At 44.9% G+C, this 18,510-nt stretch overlaps 1 protein-coding gene across 6 annotated transcripts in view; it reads left to right on the forward strand.

Moving 5' to 3' along the window:
• dysf (dysferlin, limb girdle muscular dystrophy 2B (autosomal recessive)) overlaps window positions 1–18,510 on the forward strand; it is a 361,838-nt gene that overhangs the window by 92,456 nt on the left and 250,872 nt on the right. For all 6 annotated transcript variants that reach the window (XM_068028674.1, XM_068028673.1, XM_068028677.1 and 3 more), the window contains exons 11-16: window positions 3,169–3,284; window positions 4,355–4,481; window positions 6,888–6,991; window positions 9,796–9,864; window positions 13,630–13,673; window positions 14,795–14,877. In XM_068028674.1, the coding sequence (XP_067884775.1) occupies window positions 3,169–3,284; window positions 4,355–4,481; window positions 6,888–6,991; window positions 9,796–9,864; window positions 13,630–13,673; window positions 14,795–14,877 (543 nt within the window). The remainder of the gene's footprint in view (window positions 1–3,168; window positions 3,285–4,354; window positions 4,482–6,887; window positions 6,992–9,795; window positions 9,865–13,629; window positions 13,674–14,794; window positions 14,878–18,510) is intronic.

The raw sequence follows: 18,510 nt of genomic DNA on the forward strand, positions 1-18,510 counted from the left end.
TAAATGCTTAAAAAGGAACATTTTCAGGGCTATGGGGAGAGAGCAGAGGAGCAGGACTAATTGAATAGCTCTTTCAAAGAGCTGGCACATGCATGATGGGGCTGAATGGCCTCCTTCTATGTTGTTAGACTCTATGCTGTCTTGCTGGAATAGAGTTCCACAGATGCCAGTTACCCTGCTATACATTCAGCATCTCATGCACCTGCGAAGTGCCTGGGGATATTTTACTATGTTAAAGGTACTCTAAAAATGCAGGTTGTTGTTGTAATGTACCATCCTGGAAGTAAACTCATAGTATGATACAGCATAAAACGAGACCATTCTGCCCATTCTGCCTGTGCTTGCTCTTTGAAAGAACTATCTAATTAATCTCACTCCTCTGCTTTTTTTCTGTAGCCTTTCATGTATTTATCCAATTCTCTCTTGAAAGTCACCATTGAATCTGATTCCACTGCCCTTTCAGGCAGCGCATTCCAGATCACAACAACTCACTGTGGAAAAGAAATGTCTCCTCATGTTGTCTCTGAGTCTTTGGCCAATCACCTTAAATCTGTGCTCCCTGGTTACCGAACCTACTGTCTCTAAAAACAGTTTCCCTTTGTTTAGTCTAGTATAACTGTTCATAATTTTGAACACCTCTGTTAAATCTCCTCTTAACCTCTCTACGCTAAGGAGAATATTCCCAGCTTCTCCAGCCTCTCCATGTATCTGAAGTCCTTCATCCCTGGTAACATTCCAGTAAATTTCTTCTGCACCCTCTCCTTGGCTTTAACATCCTTCCAAAAGTACCCAGAATTGAACACAATACTCCAGCTGAGGCCAAACCAGTATTTTGTAAAGGTTAAACATGACAATTGTTGTTTAAATTTCTCCACTGATGAGTCAGATGTCATATTATCATGTCATGTCAAATATTCCATATTTCAAGTAAACAGCGGAAATCACAAGCGTTTAGGTCTATAGCGCCTTCACATTTCTCTGAAATGTCCCAGAACACGTTACGTATAACAAATTCAAGTTCAGTCACTGTGAAATCTTCCAACACAGTAACCATTTTACACACAGTGAACAGCAATATAATAAATGAGAACTGTTGTTCAATTTGGTTGAGGGATAAATATTGGCCAGGACGCTAGGGAGAACTCCCCTGCTCGTCTTCCTTTAGCACCATGGGTTCGTCTATGTCCATTTGAGAGTGCAGTTAGAGCCTCACTTTAATGTCTTATCTAACAGACAGCATCTCCGACAGTGCAGCAATCTCTCCGGACTGTATTGAAGTGTCAGCCTTGATTGTATGGAATGAGACTTGACCCTATGACCTCTGACTCAGAGGCAAGAATTCTACCCACTGAGTCAAGGCTGATTATTCATTGAGTTTAACAATTCCATTTCAACAATGCACAAAGGAATTTTATGTTTCAAGTTGGATCCAAAATGGCAGGAAGCAAAGGGTCATTTAAAAAATACTTGCATATGAGCTCGAAGTGCCGTAACCTACAAGGCTACGGATCAAAAGCTGAAAGGTGGGATTAGGCTGGATAGCTCTTTTTCAGCAATGGGCCAAATGGCTGTGAGAAACGTAGCCCACTTGATAATAATTTACACCAAGTCAAACTCTGAAGAAGTAAGTTTATTTAACGTTCTTGCAAGATCGGGTGTCCTACAAGCAGGCACACCGATCAACATATTCAGTTCATGTTTATACAATACAAATCCATTTGTCCACGCCTTTATTTTACATTATTGGTTATAACGTATTATGACACTAACCTATCCTATGGTTGCTACAGTCTCCTCCTCTGTTTACTTCTCCCCCTACTCTAACTTTCTAGCCCCTAACTCTTGTTTTTGTTTTACCTTATTTGGCTCTCCATTATGTGTTTTAATTTGCAGCTGTCAGCCTTTATCTTAGTGGGGCAGTTTCTTATTCACTACATCCTTTGTTCTAACTCTTGCTGTTTCTCTTTTATCTGCCTAAGCACAATTTTTAAGTGATGTACTGTCCCAAGGTCTGTACTTACATACCCTTATCAATTCTCTTTTTCAGTGATGTACTGTCTTAAGGTCTCCACTTACAGACCCTTATCAGTTCACTTTGTCAGTGATGTACTGTCTTAAGGTCTCCACTTACAGACCCTTATCAGTTCACTTTGTCAGTGATGTACTGTCTTAAGGTCTCCACTTACAGACCCTTATCAGTTCACTTTTTCAGTGATTTCATTATGTTGTGCACAAATGACTTCTTGGTAACTTTCCACAAGCTGTAGAAACAACATTTCAGTATTTCTTATTCTCACATGGCCTCTTTCTGTGCCATGGATTTCTATTTATATGATTCTATGTGAGTGCTTTAAACAGAGAACTGCTATAGTGGGTTAAACTCGCTTCTGTAATCAGCTAATATGCTGTTCAATCAATTTGCAGTCTTGAAGGATAATGTGCTGGGTAACAGATAATGTAGCTGATGTAAACTCTGAGCATGAAATTCTGCGGGTATTCTCCCCATTACCAGGGGATCGCCATCGTTTTCTTGATGGGTGTGGGGGTCTCGCCGGTCGCCTACTGAAATTACAGCTGGTGATCGGAAAAATCCCAGTGTAATATCAGGACCACTATCCTTTCAAACGTGTGAATTGGCTTTGAATACAGCTCGGACCCCTCGGTCTCTGGATCTACCTTCTCTGTACTAATTTGTTGTTTATTTTTCCGTGATAAATTACCAGGAATGGATGGGATGCATCCAAGGGTACTGAGGTAAGGGTGGAAATTGCAGAGGCACTGGCCATAATCTTCCAATCCTCCTTAGTTAAAGAGGTGGTGCCGGGAACTGGAGAATTGTAAATAGTACACCCTTGTTCAAAAAAGGATGTAAAGTTAAGCCCAGCAACTACAGGCCAGTCAGTCAGTTTAACCTCAGTAGTGGGAAAGCTTTTAGAAACGGTAATCCAGGACAAAATTAACAGTCCCTTGGGCAAGTGTGGATTAATTAGGGATTTGTTAAAGACAAATTGCGTTTAGCTAACTTGATTGAATTTTTTGATGGGGTAACAGAAAGGGTTGACGACGGTAGTGTGAAGTTGAAGCCCATGGAATAAAAGGGACAGTGGCAGCATGGATACAAAGTTGGTTGAGTGTACACCCTTTTCACTGACGTGTTTCACTTTGCAGAGCATGCCTTTCTCAGGAAATGGCTCCTTCTCTCCGACCCCGATGACCTGGCCGCTGGTGCCAAAGGTTACCTGAAGGTCAACCTCATCGTGCTGGGAACTGGTGACGAAGCTCCCGTGAGTTCAGAATTTTCTTCCAATCAAATGTGAACTGTTGATAATTTCATTGTGAAGAGCCACATTTATCCAGTCTGGAAATACGTTGACTGTGCTGTCTAGCGGTTCTGGTGCTGGGGAACAACCCAGAAGTTGTGCGTTCAAATCCCAGTGGGAAAGTTATGCGATAGAGTTTGAATGAATCTGGCACCAGAAAATTGACCATGAAAGTTGCTGTGGATGTGATATTGTAGATGGGTACAAGTGACATGTTTCAGCTGCAGGTGACATGCTATTGATAGGTACTGTTGAGTGTCATAGATGGGCAGGAGTGGCATGTTATAGAAGGGTACAGATGAAGTATTATGGATGGGTAAAGGTGGCATGTTACAGGTGAAGTGTTATAGATGAGCACAATAATGTGATATAGAGAATACAGGTGACGTAATATAGGTGAGTACAGGTGAAGTGTTATAAAAAATATATATTTAGAGATACAGCACTGAAACAGGCCCTTCAGCCCACCGATAACACGAGTATGTGCCAACCATCAACCACCCATTTATACTAATCCTACGTTAATCCCATATTCCTACCACATCCCCACCTTTCCTCAATTCCCCTACCACCTACCTATACTAGGGGCAATTTATAATGGCCAATTTACCTATCAACCGGCAAGTCTTTGGCTGTGGGAGGAAACCGGAGCACCCGGTGAAAACCCACGCAGTCACAGGGAGAACTTGCAAACTCCGCACAAGCAGTACCCAGAATTGAACCCGGGTCGCTGGAGCTGTGAGGTTGCGGTGCTAACCACTGCGCCACTGTGCCGCCCCAAAGAGAGTACAGGTGACGTAATATAGATGAGTACAGGTGAAGTGTTATAGAGAGTACAGGTGATGTAATATGGATGAGTACAGGTGAAGTGTTGTAGATGATTATAGATGAAGTGTTATAGATAAGTACAGGTGATGTGATATCAATGGGTGCAGATGAAGTGTTATAGATGGATGCAGGTCATGTGTTGCAAGTACAGGTGATGTGTTACAGGTCCACACACATTCTAAAAGCAATATATATTTGTATTGCAGATGGAGAAGAAAGATAGTTCTGAAGATAAAGAGGACATTGAGGGGAACTTGCTGCGACCCAGTGGTGTTGCTCTGAGAGGCGCCTATTTCACACTGAAGGTTTACCGGGCAGAGGATCTCCCACAGAGTACGTGTTGTCTGTCTCACTTGGAACAATATGTAGTCAACCATGAGCTGGAAGTCTCAAAGTGCAATCTGAAAAAGAATGTTCTTTTTCTGTTGACCTCCATCTACTGAATGCTCAGGTGATGGTGACCTGCTGGGGTAAGGACGCCACATGCTGGGGCATAGGCTCGACCTGCTGGTGTGTGGGCAGCACCTGCTGGGGTGCCAGCTCCACCTGCTGGGGTGCAGGTTCCACTTGCTTGGGTGAGGACTCTACCTGCTGGGATGTGGGTTCCGCCTATCAGGGGTGGGGACTCCACCTGCTGGGATTGGAGGCTCCATCTGCTGAGAGTGGGGGCTCTACCTGCTGGGGTACGGGGTCCACCTGCTGGGGTGCGGGGTCCACCTGCTGGGATGCGGGGTCCACCTGCTGGGATTGGAGCTCCACCTGCTGGGGTGCGGGGTCCACCTGCTGGGGTGCAGGGTCCACCTTTCACGAGTTCAGGATGTCCCAAACCACTTTACAGTCAATGATGCACTTTTTGAAGTTCTGCACACCAAGCTCCCACAAACTAATGAGATAAATGACAATTTTTAGTTGTTACCTGAGGGATAATTGGGCCCAGGCAGAGTGGTTGGACATTGAACTGTGGTTGGTTGTAAAGCTTAGCCTGATTCACATATATTGATGTGGATTTGAAAAGAAAAATCTTGCAGGATTTTGGGGAGACAGCAAGGAAAGTAGGATTAATTGGATAGCTCTTTCAAAGAGAGAAGAGGACAAAAAGTTTAAATGCAGTGAGTTATGATCTGGAATGCACTTCCTGAAAGGGCAGTGGAAGCAGACTCAATAGTTCCTTTCAAAAAGGGAATTGGATAAATATTTGAAAGGGAGCAAATTACAGTTCAGTTTCTGGTCAATGGTAACCCCCAGGATGTTGACCGTAATGTTATTGAATGTCAAGGGGAGATGGTTAGGTCCTCTCTTGTTTGAGATGGTCATTGCCTGGCACTTGTGTGGCACGAATGTTACTTGCCACTTATCAGCCCAAGCCTGGATATTGTTCAGGTCTTGCTGCATTTCTACACAGACTGCTTCCATATCTGAGGAGTCATGAATGCTGCTGAACGTTGTGCAATCATCAGCGAACATCCCCACCTGTGACCTTATGATTGAAGGAAGCAGCTGAAGATGGTTGGGCCGAGGCCACTACCCTGAGGAACTCCTGCAGTGATGTCCTGGAGCTCAGATGATTGACCTCCAACAACCACAACCATCTTACTTTGCATTAGGTATGACTCTAACCAGCAGAGAGTTTTCCCCCTGACTCCCATTGACTCCTGTTTTGCTAGGGCTCCTTGATGCCATACTTGGTCAAATGCTGCCTTGATGTCAAGGGCAATCATTGTCACCTCACCTCTTGAGTTCAGCTCTTTTGTCCATGTCTGAACCAAGGCTGTAATGAAGTCAGGAGCTGAGTGTCCCTGGCAGAGCCCAAACTGAGCGTCAGTGAGCAGGTTATTGCTAAGCAAGTGCTGCTTGATAGCACTGTCAATGACACCTTCCATCATTTTACTGATGATCGAGAGTAGACTGATGTGGTGGTAATTGGCTGGATTGGATTTGTCCTGTTTTTTGTGTACTGGACATACATGGGCAATTTTCCACACATTGCCAGGTAGATGCAAAAAGATGACAAAGATGATGAAAAAGCAGATCAAAGAATGTTTACTAGACTAATACCTGGAATGGGCGGCTTGTCTTATGAGGAAAGGTTGGACAGGCTTGATTCCGCTGGAGTTTAGAGGAGTAAGAGGTGACTTGATTGAAACATATAAGATCCTGTGGGGTCTCGACAGGGTGGATGTGGAAAGGATGTTTCCCCTTGTGGGAGAATCTAGAACTAGGGGGTCACTGTTTAAAAATAAGGGGTCGCCCATTTAAAACAGAGAGGAGGAGAATTGTGAGTCTTTGGAACTCTCTTCCTCAAAAGGCAATGGAAGCAGAGTCTATGAATATTTTTAAGGCGGGGGTAGATTGATTCTTGATAAGCAAGGGGGTGAAAGGTTATTGGGGGTAGGCGGTAATGTAGAGTTGAGGTTACAATCAGATCAGCCATGATCTTGTTGAACGGTGGAGCAGGCTCGTAGGGCCGAGTGACCTACTCCTGCTCCTCATTCGTATGGTCTGTATGTTTGTATCTAACTTGTGCTGTCCCTGTCCTGGGAGTGTTTGACGGGACAATGCAAGAGTTTTACTCTGTAACTAAGCTGTGCTGTAGCTGGACGCTGACGCAGAAATATTCCCTCACGGAGAAAAAGATAAATATGATAAGAATATTATAAGGTGTTACATCTTTCCCATTTACTAAAACAGTCTCTTGTTGCCCTCCCCATTGGTTTTCTTGCTCTTTGCCTGGTTGAGTAGTGGATGACGCTGTTATCGACAGCATGAAACAGTTCTTCGGATTTGACAGCAACAAGAAGAACCTGGTCGACCCTTTTGTAGAAGTGAGCTTCGCCGGAAGGATGGTGAGATGATATAACCTGTTCTCTCAGGGGTACGGGTATGGTAATCTAGTGGTTATGGCACTGGAGTAACAAACTCATTGCAAGTTCAAACCTCGTGATGACAAACTCTAACTCAACGACGTGGGGCTGGTAGCAGGAAAGAAGTTATCACAAAAAGTGCTAGACTGTTGTTAAAAACCCAACTGGTTCATTATTGTCACCTCTACCCGACAGCTAATTTAACTAAAGTTAAAGCTCACAGAATTGAAGGTAAATTATTGACCGGATTAGGAGATTGTTTAGGTATGGAAGACAGAGATCAGGGGTAATGGATATGTATTCGAATAAGAATGAAGTGAGTTATGGTGTCCCACAAGGATCTGTACTGGATCTCAACTATTTACTTTTACTATTATTACTATTATTAATGAATTAGGTAACACAAATTCCTGTGACATTGATCACAAGTCGTAGGAGTCAGTTGCCAGCGATCGCCAGAGCTGGCTGGCAGCCATAAAGGCGGGGCTAAAGTGTGGCGAGTCGAAGAGACTTAGCAGTTGGCAGGAAAAAAGACAGAGGCGCAAGGGGAGAGCCAACTGTGTAACAGCCCCGACAAACAAATTTTTCTGCAGCACCTGTGGAAGAGTCTGTCACTCTAGAATTGGCCTTTATAGCCACTCCAGGCGCTGCTTCACAAACCACTGACCGCCTCCAGGCGCTTATCCATTGTCTCTCGAGACAAGGAGGCCAAAGAAGAAGAAGAAGGTAACACAATAGAGAGCTATGTATCCAAGTTTTCCAACGACACAAAGATTTGTGACATGGAAATTAGTGTAGATGGGAAAGTAAAAGTACAAAAAGTAATTGATAGATTGAATGGGTCAAACTGTGGCAGATGGATTTCAAGGTAGGGCTAAAACCTGGAACCCAAAAAGGAGAGATTCAAGTATTATCTAAATGATGAAAAAGTTGGGAACAGTGGAGGTCCAATGAGATTAAGGGGCCCATGTACTCAAATCACTAAACTCTACTGGTCAGGTACAAAACATAATCATTAAGGCTAGTAGAATGTCAGCCTTTATAACTATAGGTTTAGAATATAAGAATATAAGAACACAAGAACACAAGAATGAGGAACAGGAGGAGACCATATGGCCCATTGAGCATGCTCCGCCAGTCAATACAATTATAGCTGATCTTGGGCTTCAACTCCACTTTCCTGCCCACTCCTCATATCCCTTGATTCCCTGCGAGACCAAAAATCTGTCTAACCCAGCCTTAAATGTATTCAACGATGGAGCATCCACAACATTCTGGGATAGAGACTTTCAAAGATTCACAACCCTTTGAGTGAAGTCATTTCTTCTCATCTCAGTCTTGAATGATTGGCCGCTTATCCTGAGATTGTGTCCCCGTGTTCTAGATTCCCTGACCAGTGGGAACAATCTCTCAGCTTCTACCCTATCAAGAATCTTGTATGTCTCAATTAGATCACCTCTCATTCTTCTAAACTCCAGAGAATATAAACCCAATTTACTCAGCCTCTCATCATAAGACAACCCTCTCATTCCAGGGATCAATTTAGTAATTTAGTTCTGATGAAGGGTCACTGACCTGAAACGTTAACTCTGCTTCTCTCTCCACAGATGCTGCCAGACCTGCTGAGTATTTCCAGCATTTCTTATTTTTATTACCAATTTAGTAAATCTTCACTGCACCGCCTCCAGTGCAAGTAAATGTGGAAACCAAAACTGCACACAGGATTCCAGGTGCAGTCTCACCAAAGCCATGTACAATTTTAGTGACTTCTTTATTCCTGTACTCCAATCCCCTCGCAATAAAGGCCAACATGCCATTTACTGTCGGTGCCGAGGCCCAGCCGATGTTACTGGCGGTGGTGAGGCCCAGCCGATGTTACTGGCGGTGGTGAGGCCCAGCCGATGTTACTGTCGGTGGCGAGGCCCAGCCGATGTTACTGGCAGCCACCCCACCGCTTGGCGACGGGAGCCACGTTTGAATATTTAAACTAATTTAACCCCCTCATTCACTGGTGTACTTCCCCCAATCCCGTAATGCTCCCGCCTGATGTCCCGATGCGGTCTTCGTGCCAGGGGCCAGCACTCTTGCGCCTTCATATCCCATCTGGGGAACTGAGGCAGAACACTGGTGGGGAGAGGGTGCAGGTAGGTTTCTGAGTGCGAGAGGAGCGGGGAGCGGGGGTCAAACTCATATCATTGTTGTAGGGGATGGTGAGAAGGGTTATACTGTAAAGCTTATGCACTTTTGGGGGGGTGGGGGGAAAGGACAAGTAATTAATTCTATGGTTACGGGGGGTTGGGAGAGGGGCAAACTAAATTAATTTACATTTTTTAAAGCAAAGGGCTCAAAGCCCTTTAAAAATGGCGTCAGCACCTGCACACAGGCAGTTGATGCCATTGCTGGGGACGGATAGGCCACCCCCTCCAGGTCATTGAGAGTCGGGGGAGGGGGTTCGCCCTGGCCATTCAAATGAGCAGCCACGTTTAATATCGCGGTGGCTCTGCGACATGCCACCCGCCCTTTTTGCCTGCTGCCAATTCTGCGGCAGGAGTATAAATTGTAGCCCCGTGCCTCAAATTACTCATATCCTGGATTCCAAAATGTTGTTTTCTGGTTAACATTACTTGAAGAGAAACCAAGGGTACAGGGAAATGTATTTCATGTCAACAGCACTGTTTGAAGGGCTAGCACAGCTATAGCATCTGAATGGCTTCCTTCAGTGCTGAAATGATCCAATGATTATCCCACAGGATGTGTTTTGTTGTAAAACTATCTTTATCTTTCAGGTCTGTAGTAAAATCATTGAGAAGAATGCTAATCCCCAGTGGAATCAGAGCCTTGTATTGCCGATTAGGGTAAGCACGCTGGCCAGGGTGAATCTATTTGTGATGTAAATAAATACATCGCCGGGGGGAAGGTCCATTGTGAAATATTGCTTGGGGCAAAAAAATTGGCTTACCTCATACCACTGTGTATTGATGTTCCGGTCCTATATGTGACTCCAGTCCCATGTGGTTGTTCTTTACTGGCCTCTGAAGAAGCAGAAAGTCACCACTGCCTTCTCAATGAATGGGCAATAACGGATCGGCTGGCCTTGCCAACGATGCCCACACATGTGTGGATCTGCTAGCCCACATGAAAAATTCCCAGTCTCCTCGATATCCAGTTGTTCCCCAGTATGAGTCTCCTCTATATCCCATTTTTTCCAAGTGTGTCTCTTCATCCCATTGTTTCCGTCTGTCAATCTATAATAATAATGCTCGTTTTTTTGTTTGTCTGGACCCTTTTGATTGGTCAGTTTACGGGGCATGTCTGTTGGTTGGTTTATTTGATGGGCAGTGCCTGGTGGTTGTGGAGGTGTGTGGGGCAGGCGGAGGACTGGATAGCCTGAAGCACCTGCGGCTGCTAATGGCTGGTGGCAGCAGCGGTGGCGGGGTTTGGGGGGGTTGATGGAGAACAGAAACAACGGGAAATAAGAGGAGCCCACCAATAAAGTTATCCTGGCTGGAGAGATTGTTTCCGCGAGGGTTGGGATAGGATTGATGGGAGGGATGGAAGGAATGGGATTGGGATGGTATGAGAGGGGTGGCATGGGAAAGGATAGAATGGCATGGGAGGGAGGCATGGGAGGGGTGGATGTGACGATGAAATTGGTTAAGTGGGGCAAAATAGCAGGGGACAATTATTTGATAGAATTTATTATTCAAAAAATATTCTTTGTGCTGAAAATGAAGATTCGCTAGATTTAAATGAAAAAGTTTTAGGAAAGCTGTCAAGTGCATTAAAAGAATACATCAGCGTTGATTCTATAGATAAAGACAATCTATACCCTCCAGAGCTTCAACACTCTCTAACTACAATGGGAATGCCACCGCGCAAACTTAGACTCAACCAAGGAGTAGCTATAACGTTCTTACAAAATTTGAATCCAAAATGAGGACTTCTGTCATGGAACAAGATTGGTAGTTAGGAAGCTTTTTTCTTGGATGATAGATGCTGAGGCCGATTTCAAGGAAACAGTGTGTTTATTCCTCAATTAATATTGAGCCCTCAGACGTAAACCTTCCCTTTCAACTTGGAAGAAAACAGTTCCCATTCAGACTTTCATATTCTGCAACTATTAACAAGTCACAAGGATAGACTCTTGATAAAATTTGTATTTATATTTCGAAGCCCGTTTTTACACATGGACAGTTTTATAGCTTTTTCCAGAGTGAGAAGTTTTGATTCTGTTAAAGTCTTTGGTGAAAGAACGAGGAATCCTGTATTTAAAGAACTACTGTGTCAATAAAGACACTAATTTAATTACAAGTGTTTTACGGGTCTCTGCTAGTTTCCCATTGTTTTCCAGTGTGTCTCCTCTATATCCGACTGCTTCCCAGTGCATCTCCTTTATATCCCATTGCAGTTTATCTCCTTTGTAATTCCACTGCTTCCCAGTGAGTGCCTCCTCTATATCCCATTGTATCCCACTGTGCCTTTTATCCGACTGCTTCCCAGTGTGTCCCCTTTACATCCCACTGCAGTTTGTCTTCTCTATATCCCTTTGTTTCCCATTGTGAATCTCCTCTGTATCCCATTGTTTCCCAGTGTGTCTCCTCCATATCCAATTGTGCCCCAGTGTGTATCTCCTCTGTATCCCATTGTTTCCCAGTGTGTGACTCCTCTGTATCCCATTCTTTCCCAGGGTCTGTCTGTCTCGTTTTTTTTTAAATTCATTCGTGAGATGTGGGAGTCGCTGGCTAGGTCAGTATTTATTGCCCATCCCTAATTGCCCTTGAGAAGGTGGTGGTGAGCTACCTTCTTGAACCGCTGCAGTCCATGTGGGGTAGGTACAGCAACAGTGCGGTTAGGAAGGGAGTTCCAGGATTTTGACCCAGCGACAGTGAAGGAACGGCAATATAGTTCCAAGTCAGGATGGTGTGTGGCTTGGAGGGGAACTTGCAGGTGGTGGTGTTCCCATGTATTTGCTGCCCTTGTCCTTCTAGTCGGTAGAGGTCGTGGGTTTGGAAGGTGCTGTCGAAGGAGCCTTGGTGAGTTGCTGCAGTGCATCTTGCAGATGGTACACACTGCTGCCACTGTGCATCAGTTTTCTAGTGTGTCTCCAGTGTGAAGGGAATGAATGTTGACAGTGATGGAAGAGGTGCCAATCAAGCGGGTTGCTTTGTCCTGGATGGTGTGGAGCTTCTTGAGTGTTGTTGGAGCTGCACCCATCCAGGCAAATGGAGAGTATTCCGTCACACTCCTGACTTGTGTCTTTTAGATGGTGGACAGGCACTGGGGAGTCAGGAAGTGAGTAACTCGCCACAGAATTCCCAGCCTCTGTCCTGCACTTGTAGCCACGGTATTTATATGGCTACTCCAGTTCAGATTCTGCTCAATGGTGACCCCCAGGATGTTGATAATAAGGGATTCAGCGATGGTAATCTGTTGAACATCAAGGGGAGATGGTTAGATTCTCTCTTGTTGGAGATGGTCATTGCCTGGCACTTGTGTGGCGCTAATGTTACTAGCCACTTATTAGCCCAAGCCTGGATATTGTCCAGGTCTTGCTGCATTTCTGCACGGACTGCTTCAGTATCTGACGAGTCGCGAATGGTGCTGCACATTGTGCAATCATCAGCGAACATCCCCACTTCTGACCTTATGATTGAAGGAAGGTCATTGATGAAGCAGCTGAAGATGGTTGCGCCGAGGACACAATCCTGAGGAACTCCTATAGTAAAGTCTTGGGACTAAGGTGATTGACCTCCAACAACCACAACCATCTTCCTTTGTGCTAGGTATGACTCCAACCAGCGTAGAGTTTTCCCCTGATTTCCATTGACTCCAGTTTTGCTCGGGCACCTCGATACCATAGGCAAATGCTGCCTTGATGTCAAGGGCAGTCACTCTCACCTCACCTCTTGAGTTCAGCTCTTTTGTCCATGTTTGAATTAAGGCTGTAATGAGGTCAGGAGCTGAGTGGCCGTGGCGGAACCCAAACTGAGCGTCAGTGAACAGGTTATTGCTGAGCAAGTGGCTGTTTGATAGCACTGCTGATGACACCTTCTATCACTTTGCTGATGATCGAGAGTAGACTGATGTGGCAGTAATTGGCCGGGTTGGATTTGTCCTGCTTTTTGTGTACAGAACATACCTGGGCAATTTTCCACATTGCTGGGTAGATGCCCGTGTTGTAGCTATACTGGAACAGCTTGGCTAGGGGCACAGCTAGTTCTGAAGCACAGGTCTTCAGTACTATTGCTGGAATATTGTCAGGTTCCACAGCCTTTGCAGTATCCAGTGCCTTCAGCCATTTCGTGATATCATGTGGAGTGAACCGGATTGGCTGAAGACTGGCATCTGTGATGCTGGGGATCTCAGGAGGAGGTCGAGATGAATCATCCACACGGCACTTCTGGCTGAAGATGGATGCAAATGCTTCAGCCTTGTCCTTTGCACTGATGTGCTGGGCTCCCCCCATCGTTGAGGATGGTGATGTTTGTGGAGCTTCCTCCTCTTGTCAGTTGTTTAATTGTCCACCACCATTGATATGTTATCCTTCCCCATGTTCCCTGTGATGTGTGTGTCTATGAAGATGATAAAAACCAAGATCAATATGTGTTTTTTTTTACCAGTTTCCCTCCATGTGTGAGAGAATGAGAATCCGGGTCATTGATTGGTGAGTTGCTTTTAATTATTGCACCTTTAGTTCTGCTGAAGAGCAACATTCTCAGTAAAGAATAGAGTCCATGTCGGTGGATAGGGTACATGGGGTGTAGAAGGAGATTAAATGGGTGAGTCAAGTCCATAATATTGTAGAATCATAGAATAATAGAATGGTTACAGCTCAGAAGGAGGCCGTTCATCCCAATGTTTCTGTACCAGCTCTCTACAAGAACAATCCAGTTAGTCCCACTCCCTTGCCCTTTCTCCATAGCCCTGCAATTCTGTTCCCTTCAAGTGCTTCTCCAATTCTCTTTTGAAAGCCACAATTGAATCTGATTGAACCTGCCTCCACCACAATCTCTGGCAGTGCATTCCCGATCCTAACCACTCGCTACGTAACAAAGGTTTTTCCTCATGCCACCTTTGCTTTTTTTGCCAATCGCCTTACATCGGTGTCCTTTGGTTCTCGACCCTTCTGACAATCATCTGTCTACTCTGTTTAGGCCACTCATGATTTGAATATTTCTATCAAATCTTCTGTCAACCTTCTCTTCTCTAAGGAAAACAACCCCAGCTTCTCCAGTCTATTCACGTAACTGAAATAGCTCATCCCTGGAACCCTTCTCGAAAATGTTTTCTCCACACTCTTTAAAGCCTTCACATCCTTCCTAATGTGTGGTGCTGAGAATTGGACACAGTACTCCAGTTGAGTCCAAACCAGTGTTTTATAAAGGATCATTATAACTTCCTTGCTTTTGTACCCTATGCTTTTATTTATAAAACCCAAGATCCCGTATGCTTTTTTAACCACTTTCTCATCCTACCCTACCACCTTCAACAAATTGGCAGAGTGCTTGAGTGTCTATGAGCTATTCGAGGGGATTAAATGGGTGGGTAGAATCTATGATAGGGGAAAGTGTACATGGGCTGTGGGAGGAGATTAAATGGGTGGGTAGAATCTATGATAGGGGAAAGTGTACATGGGCTGTGGGAGGAGATTAAATGGGTTTGATTTTTCCATCAAGCCTTGGGTGATCTGCTCTCATTATTTCTTATGTTCTTATAAAAATTCACACCCTGTTGTTGGTCAGTTGGGTCTGTGGTGACCTTTGACAATATGCTTTTCTTCAACAGGGATCGGTTAACCCACAATGACGTAATTGGCACAACTTACTTATGTATGTCAAAAATCTCAGCCCCAGGAGGAGAGATTGAAGGTAAGTGATAGTTACGGTTGGTTGAAGTTTACTAATGGTTATGGCAGGTTGTAGGTTGAAGTTCAGTAATAGTTATGGTGGGTAGAATATTGCTTATGGTAGAATGAAATTTTGTGATGGTTATGACAGGTTGAAATTCTGTGATGGTTATCACAGGTTAAAGTTTAGTAATAGTTACAGTAGATTGAAATTCAGTAATGGTTATGGTAAGTGAAAGTTTTGTAATGGGTATGATGGGTCAAACTTTAGTACTGGCTATGGCAGGTTGAAGTTCAATGATAGTTATGGTGAGTTGAAGTTTAGTAATAGTTATGGTAGGTTGCCACATCAGAGGCAACCACTGTGGCACCAGTCTGCCACTACCGTTTGCCACACTAGCAATTCTGTGTCCTTCTCGACAATTCTTCCAAACGAGTTCTGTGCTTATACTCACTTGGTGTAGTTTTTGGACAAATTCTGACCAGCCCTGAGACCTGGGTCCAAGCCCAGTGAAAGTCCTTCACTGCTACTCAAAGACAATACATCACAGAAGGAGGATATTTCAGCACATCATCCCTGTGCTGGCTTTTTGAAAAAGCTATCCAATTAATTGAACTAGTCCACTCTTTCCCTATACTAATGCAAACTTTTTCCTTTCATCTACATCCAATTCCCTTCTGAAAGTTGCTGTTGAATCTCCTTCCATCACCTTTTCAAGCACTCCAGATCACAACAACTCGCTGTGTAAAAAAAAAATGCATTTATTGACAACACAACCACTAGATAGCACACTACTGGTACATGTGCAAATGCTGCATCATTGACTGAAACGTCACTGTCAACGACGTCCCAGGCAGTTGCCGGTAACAAAGATGGCGCTGTTCAATTTGGCACAAACCGCAAACCATACTCCCCACCCCCCCCCCAATGGCCACTTCTCTTTCACGCTCCCTTCCACGATCACTGCGTCTCTTTGCTGCTCCCACCTGCGATTGCTGCTCCCTCCCGCTCCCAACTGCTCACTGTTCCCTACCACCACACCCGAAGGCTCGCTGGTGGCCTTGGCCCTTTGAGAATCTCTGGAATTTCAGGCTTGTTTGTAGCTTGTGTTGTGGATGATTTCTCTCCGTTTACCTTGGAAATTTCACTGTAATCTTATTGTATGGACTGATGAACGGCAGAGAGATTAGATATGACTTCTCTATTTGTACGGTGATAGTACAAAACTCATTGGAACACAGGAACAGGAGTCGGCCGTTTAGCTCCTTGAACTATCAATCTCAGATTTAAAATGAACAATTGATCTAGCATTAATTACCCTTTGTGTGGAGAAGTGTTTCCTGATTTCACTCCTGAAAGGTCTGGCTCGAAGTTTTAGGCTGTGGGCTGAATTTTATCAGTGCGTCGTGCTCTGTGGCAGCGCGCTGTGAAGTGGGCCGCCTTCCAACACGGAAGTACTGCCGCAGAGTCCTTGCGGTATAACGTGCGGGGGCTCATTTAAGTGGAGGGGGTGGAGCAGCCGCCCCGATGATGTAAAGGCGGTGGCCACCACATTCCCGGCAACGGCGTTCGGTGCCACCATACTGGCGCTGGAGCCATTTATAAAGGGCTTCAAGCCCTTCAGGATGTATTAACATATTAAAAGGTGCTAGCGTGAGCAACAAATTTAATAAACTTTTAATTTACCATTGAATCCTGCCCTTTCCCTCCCCCCCCCCCCCACTGAGTTCTAAACCCATGAATTGGCCTATCCCCCAAAACTACACTATGAAATTCTGAACGTTCCCCTTCGAACTTCAATATCTTTGACCCTCAACCCCGTCCCACCATCTCCACAACCAATAGGAATAGTTTTCCCCGCTTGCCCCCACCTCACCCCGCCATGATAATTTTATTCCTCCCCCCCCCACCCCACCAGTGTCTCGTCTCGGAACTCCAACGGAGTTCTGAAGGCGTGTGAGTTGCAGCCGGTTGGCTGTTAAATTGGCGTGGGACGGCCGGCAGCAGCAGGTAGGTTAATTTGCATTTTCATTTAACTCATTTCAATATTTTAATGCTGGGGGTGGGGGGGGGGGGGGCCACACCGAGGCTTCGCTGCCGCTGCTAATATCTGGCGGGGCCTTCTCGGCGTCGTGGCGGGTCGCTCCCACTCGTATGGGCCTCCCCGCCACGAGCCACAGCGTCGAGGGGCTGATAAAATTCAGCCCTGTGTCCCCTAGTCCGAGACTCCCCAACCAGTGGAAATATCATTCTATCTACTTTATCAGTTCTGTTAATATCTTGAAAACTTTGATGAAATCATCCCTTAACCTTCTAAATTCCAAGGAATGCAACTATATTTTGGGTAATCTCTCTTCGTAATTTAACCTTAGGAGTCCAGGTATCATTTTGGTAAATTCACTTCCTAGTTCTGCCTTCTCTCTCTCTCTCTCTCCATTATGTTTTCCCTCTAACATCCCACCCCGCTAACTGTCTGCATTTTTTTCCCATTTCGTTGTGCTTCAGATTTTTCTCCAGCGATGTCTGAAACCATCAGCGGCTGTAGGTTTCGATGTATGATTTTCTATATTCATTTGGATATTGTTTTGGGGGACCTTTTTGCATTGCTGACACTAGATTTGCTCAGAATGGCCGTGAGGTGCAAGTGACATTGCTTGAGATTTACTTTTATGGTGCATGGGGGCTTGCTTTGGCTGCACAACACACAGGTCAATGAGATTGTGATTGGATGGGAGGAAACCCATGCAACATCCATAGGGCCAAAGATTACAGACTAGGCGGTGGGCACTGCAAGAGGAGCGGGGAGAGTGCGGATAGAGTTGCCTTTTCAAGCTATCTATCCACTCACTCAATCTGCAGCCTCCCCATGCACAGATAACGAAGGAATGCGGTAATACTCAATTACACGTAGACCCTGTACTGTGACCTCTGACCTGGAAGTTGTTTTATGGTGCTGTGCAAATTGGTATTGAGTGCAAGGACAAGACTGAAAACTAACTCAGGGATTCAGTGAGAGAGAAGACTGGTCCCTATTAAAGACATTTTAATAAGTTATTATTGCTCTGCTGATTCTCTCCCTTCCACTCCTGAAGATACTAAGGGATGAAATTTAAATTCAGTGGGAAGTAGTAGATTGGCCTCCTATTGTACACGCCTCCCAATTTTCTGTTCCATTTGGCTGCTTGAAATAAGAATCTTGCGGAGTGCACAGCAGGACAGCCGATCTACCTGTGCCCATTTTGCGCTCCTGCTCAAGTTGAATTTTGCCTCTGTTGAGTCATGTCAGGTTGACATTCAAGGGTCTCCCATTGGTCGGCCATTGTCCATCTGCAAGATGAGGCCATGAGCGTAAGCAGGAAATTTGACCCTGGTTTGTGGGATGGGCCCAACCTAACCGAACACTCACCCTAAGTCCTCCCAATAGCAAAGAGTTTGGTTTTAAAACGGTAAGCAAAATTGCTACTCATGCAAATCGCAATATGCTCCATTCCTGTCACCATATGTGTTATATTTATCCTCCATCCCTTTAATCAGCCTTGCACACAGGATCCTCCCTTCCCCCTCACATCACTTGTGCAAGAGACATGCTTTATTGGTTGATGGATGTATTGTATCAAGAGGCCTTGTGGTTCGGTCGGCTCTAACCATACTTGT

This window comes from Heterodontus francisci, chromosome 1 (genome assembly GCF_036365525.1).
Source record: "Heterodontus francisci isolate sHetFra1 chromosome 1, sHetFra1.hap1, whole genome shotgun sequence".
NCBI classification, from domain to species: domain Eukaryota; kingdom Metazoa; phylum Chordata; class Chondrichthyes; order Heterodontiformes; family Heterodontidae; genus Heterodontus; species Heterodontus francisci.